Below are 5,287 nucleotides of genomic sequence, written 5' to 3' on the forward strand. Positions count from 1 at the left end.
AAAAAGCGATGCGGATTCGCTAATTTTTAAATAATTACAACTACTTTGTGAGGCGTGACTCGAAAAAATGGTTCGGGACTCTTCGACTCAGTTTTTCATGAGAAATATCACTATATAAATGGTGGGCGCGAATTAGATGTATATGTATGTATGTATGTTTCCCAGAAAAAAATTCCAGAAAATGAACGTTTTTTTGGCCTTTTAGGTGTATATGCCCCCTTAACCAAAACATATGTTGAATATTCAAACGCGTTTTTCTCGAAACGACATTTTTCAAACTGGTACCAGAAATATCTCGAGAACCACTGAATCGATTTGCTTGAAATTTATAGGGGTTATTCAACACATAATTATCTATCGCGTATCGTAGGGGGGTTTTTTTTTAGGACTCATAGTTTTTGTTTTCTGGCGAGGAAACGAACGGATTTTGTCTTAAATATCGCTACGTCAAATTTAAACGCCCGCCATTTTGTCAAAAATCGATATTTTTGAAATCGGCTACGATACGCCAAAACTATTATTATATATTTTAATATTCCGCGCTATTTTTTTGTTTTAGTGAATTTTTGGCGAAGATACATCTGGTACCGTTTTGGGTGATTTTTCCGGGCTGCCTTTTCACGACGCCATATCTCCGACATTTTGCGAGATTCTTTAATTAAAAAAATCACGAAGTTTCTTTAAAATGTACATTTTCAACTACAAGAAACGACGATCCGATAACTCCAACAGTTTCCCAGAAAAAAATTCCAGAAAATTAACGTTTTTTTGGTCTTCTAGGTGTATATGCCCCCTTAAAGTTATTTAAATCAATGAATTATTGCTTCAGATTTTCGCAACATGTCGGAATTGGACATTTATAATATATGTATTGACTGTAATTCAAATATAAACAGTGTCTAAGTGTTAATATATGTTTCATTACTTTCAAGTAATAAAATCTTTACGCATGTATACGTGTTCGATATTTCGCATACCTATTGATATTTGAAAACGATTACCGAACGCCCTAGTGGAATAAATGGATGGAATTAGATACGAAAATTTGACATCCATTTCAATCTCATTTCAATATCATTTCTTGAACCCCTTTTTTAAATAGAATGAAATAAAACTTTTTTATTCGTTCCAATTCTACTATACGGATTGAAATTAAGAAAGATTTAAACGGATTGATATTTTGTCCACTATTAAATAAAAAGAATAAAGTATTGAAATGAATAAAAAGTTTATTTCGGTATGGAACAGTATTGAGGCGCAATGTAATTGATATGATTTGTTAGAATAGAACTTTCTTCCAGAATTTAATATTAAAATGTATAAAGAGATCAATTGAAAAGTATTCAAACGGATAAAAATTTTATGCTATTTCAAGAGTTCAGATGCATGGCATCCCTGGTAGAAATTGCCCTGCCGGCGCCACGACACTTGTCAGCGCCATGCAAGTTTGCCACGCCAGCGCCTTATCCTAAAAAACTGGGAAGGGCCATGTTAGCGCCATGTCCGCAAGGAATCCCTGACATGTGCCTGATTCCCTCCTGAATAGATAGCACTAGTACCACATACTGCCGCGACGTGGCAACCACGCGTCTTTCTCGTAAGTAAAAATCTTCCCGTATTAGTATAAAAGGCGAGCCGATATGATGCAAGAGCAAATTGTCTGAATCATGGATAAACCTCGATAACCTGATGAGTGCCTGACCAGGCATTAAGGCATCTTTATTAGGACCCTATCAGAACCATACTAAAATTTCTGCTCGGGACGCTCTCGGCAACGCTTGCTGCGAACGGTTATCGCCATTTAGCATTTCTTTAGACGGTTTAATTAACTAGTTTTTATATACAGGGTGAGTTATAACATTTGTCCCAGAGCCAGTGGCGTAACTACAATGTTGGGGGCCCCCGGGCAAAAATTGAATAGGGCCCTTTATATAGGGGTCAAATTTAGGGATCATTAGAAGGTCAACTTGAAATTTTCAAATGGAAACGAAACCCCTATTTTTGACAACAAAAACGGATAGAACAGAAGATTAAGTCAAGATTTGTCATTGATCTAGCTATCTGTAAGTAATCTATAGCTCACACAAAACTCCCTCCTTTTTTCTTATACGGGCTTGGGACCAATTCTTTCGACCGTAACAGTCCAGAATATTTAGGGGGCCCTTCTAAGCTGGGGCCCCCAGACCGTGCCAGGGCTTCCCGGGTGGTAGTTACGCCACTGCCCAGAGCTCGTGAGAAGGTAGAACGGATCGAGATGAACAGAAAAGTCCTGAAACATTTTGCAATTTTCGCAATAGTTAACGAGAAAAAAATGATCGAAAATCGTCGTCTTTGCCCTGCCCACTGTCTATTCGAGCGCGCAGCGAGATGTGACCGCCCGGCGATCGATATTGCTCGGCGAGGGGGGGAGGGGGGGGGGGACAGCGCGCCGTTGCCGGCGAGTTGTTTACGTCGCCACTCCCGCGTCTCGCGTCCCCATCCCTCGCCTGGCAATATCGATCGCCGTGCGGTCACATCTCGCCACGCGCTCGAATTGGACAGTGGGCAGGGCAAAGACGACGATTTTCGATAATTTATTTCTCGTTAACTATTGCGAAAATTGCAAATGGTTCAGGACTTTTCTGTTCATCTCGATCCGTTCTACCTTCTCACGAGCTCTGGGACAAATGTTATAACTCACCCTGTATAGCTGTTTTACCCTTGTACCAACCAGCCCCGATCTACCCTATGTACCACGTTGAAAACTCGTTAGTGCTGGCCAGTCCCACGTCTGCATTATAATAATACTAATTATTACAATAACATAATACATTTATTATAATAATTTAAATCGAAGTGTGGCGCAAGTGGGGTAAAACGTAACGATTTCGTACATGGCGCTTGCCAGCGGTGTCATGCCAGCGCCTGAAGTGGCATGTGGCACGCTGGCCAGGGCCATGCAAGCGCCCGATCAAAATTTCTACCAGGGATGTGTTATATTAAATTTATATTGATATTATGTAACCGTTACTTTGGTGTTTGCTGGGTTCTCGTGACAGAGGAGCTACACAAGTGTATCTTAGGAAGACGTGTACGAGACTGAAACAAAGGTATTGAGAAAGAGGAAGTGCGCATGCGCGGGGCAAATAAAATTTCTACCTCTTACAAGAGCTTTTCTTTTTAAACACGCATTAAATAATTTTCTTGAGTGTTAAGTAATGGCTCTATTATGGACATAGTTCGTAAAGAACGCTTCTACATTATAAATATACATATATCTACTCGCAATAGGGTATAATAGTCCTTTATGTAAATTGCGACATTTGTATGAAAATTTATTTTAGAAGGGGGAATGTCAATCAATAGAAAAAAGAAGGGATAACGCAGGTCATCAGCGTCTTTACATTCAGTTGCGTCCCCAACTGCATACAGATATGATCCGAATAGGAGATCAGTATCTTAGCGTAAATAAAATTTTATTGCTCACTATCGGCTTATGGCCCTATCACCAATCCACCTTCACTACATTTCAATATATAATCATCTTTATTATATTGATAGGGCTTATTATATTTCAGGTAAGAAAATATTATTTTAATTCAACTAATGCACCCTGCCGGAAATAATTCTACAAAATTCTACAAAAAAAAATATGCTACCAGAATCTAAGAAAGTCTACGTAAATTAAAAAAGTGTTATAAAAATCAACATGAAAATGCTAGAATTAGAACACTTGTTAATTTTTGTAATATTCTACAAGTAAGCAAATGTTTTAATTCTTAAAAATTTTGTTGTTTCTCAAATATTTAAAACTAGTAAAGTTTTTACAAAATTGTACATTTTCATGAAATAGTACTTGCAATAATTTCTTGATTTGAGAACATTGTACTATTTTGTAGATATTTTTACAAAAAAATTAATTTTTCAACGAAGATATAAAAATTTCTACAAATTTCTATTTTCAGTCAATTTTTTGTAATTATTTAGAGAAATTTTTTCCTCTAGGGCACTGAGAAAAATTTCCATTGGATAAACTGATTAAATATTATCACCGATGGTTAATTTTTCCGATTACGTTTTTCGATTAAATTATGGATATATCCAAGGAAATGCAGTTGCTAAAAAAATTTGATTGAAAAATCGATCATATTTTGAATCGGATATACAACACAGCCCCACAACAAAATTTGTTTTCTTGTCTGGCGGACCAGACTAGTCAATTCCTACGTATTTTGGGTCGCTGAATCCAAATCCGAGGTCAGAATTGTAAAGTTGGCTCATTTTTTCTTCCTAACCTCAAAAAACATACTTTTTGGTACATTTTATGCCATAATAAAAAAACGTGAGCTAGTTTTTACATTCTCACCGTGAATTCAGATTTAGAAAGTTACCCCATACGGCACAGAAATATTGCAGCAACATTGCAGAAATATTTCTTTGCAACATTGCAATATTGCAGAAATGTTGCAAAATGTTGCTGCAACACTGCTGCAATCTTGCAGCAACGGTAAAATGTCCGCCTTCAGAAATATTGCTACGTAACGTTGCAACAATGTTGCAATAAAATAATTATGCAATAATGCTTTGGAAATGTGCCAGTATACGGTTGAGCTGGATATTTTATGCGTAATAACATTTTTCGTATCAATTTATATATATTTTTCGTTTGACAAACTGTGTATTATTATATGTAATTAAATTTAATTATGTATATAATTAAACTTAATTACGTATAATGGCATACAGTTTGTTAAGCGAAAAATATATGTAAATTAACGCAAAAAATATTATTACGCACAAAATATTTAGTCCAACAGTATATTGATATCATTTTCTATTTACTTATTTGTTATAATTAGACGTACATGGCTTACTTAATATAAGTATTATTTTAGATTATATACAAGTTGATAATAGCTTTAACATACGAAGTGAAACCATTTTGGAACGCATTTTTAAAAAAGTTTTAAAATGATAAATATCACTTAGAGCCAGTTTCACTAACGTCGGTTAACTGTTAACCAGAGTTCAGTCAACTTCCTATCTTTTTCTATTTTGTTATCTAATTGTAAGAAGAGACAGAGAATCAATTGACCTTCGGTTAGCAGCTAACCGACGTTTGTGAAACTGGCCCTTAATGTATTAAATTTCATATGTGAACTTATTCGTAATGACACTGTGGCGGCCTACGGCAGCCACAAGGCGCCTGCGGCAACACTCACGCACGCCGCGAAATACGGTAGTTCGCGGCGCCACCGATAAGTGGCGAATCGCGTGAGCTCCAAACTCGTGTTTAAGATTCGGACAG

The 5,287-nt window shown here is 36.6% G+C and overlaps 1 protein-coding gene across 1 annotated transcript in view; it reads left to right on the forward strand.

The window, feature by feature from the left end:
* Window positions 1-2,675: 2,675 nt before the first annotated feature.
* The window catches only part of LOC105560170, a 13,958-nt gene continuing 11,346 nt past the window's right edge, over window positions 2,676-5,287 (forward strand). The window contains exon 1 of the mRNA XM_012009048.1: window positions 2,676-3,557. Within this exon, the coding sequence (XP_011864438.1) occupies window positions 3,414-3,557 (144 nt within the window). The 5' untranslated portion in view covers window positions 2,676-3,413. The remainder of the gene's footprint in view (window positions 3,558-5,287) is intronic.

The sequence above is a fragment of the Vollenhovia emeryi genome, unplaced genomic scaffold, assembly GCF_000949405.1.
Source record: "Vollenhovia emeryi isolate VEMERY1.0 unplaced genomic scaffold, V.emery_V1.0 DF939240.1, whole genome shotgun sequence".
NCBI lineage: Eukaryota > Metazoa > Arthropoda > Insecta > Hymenoptera > Formicidae > Vollenhovia > Vollenhovia emeryi.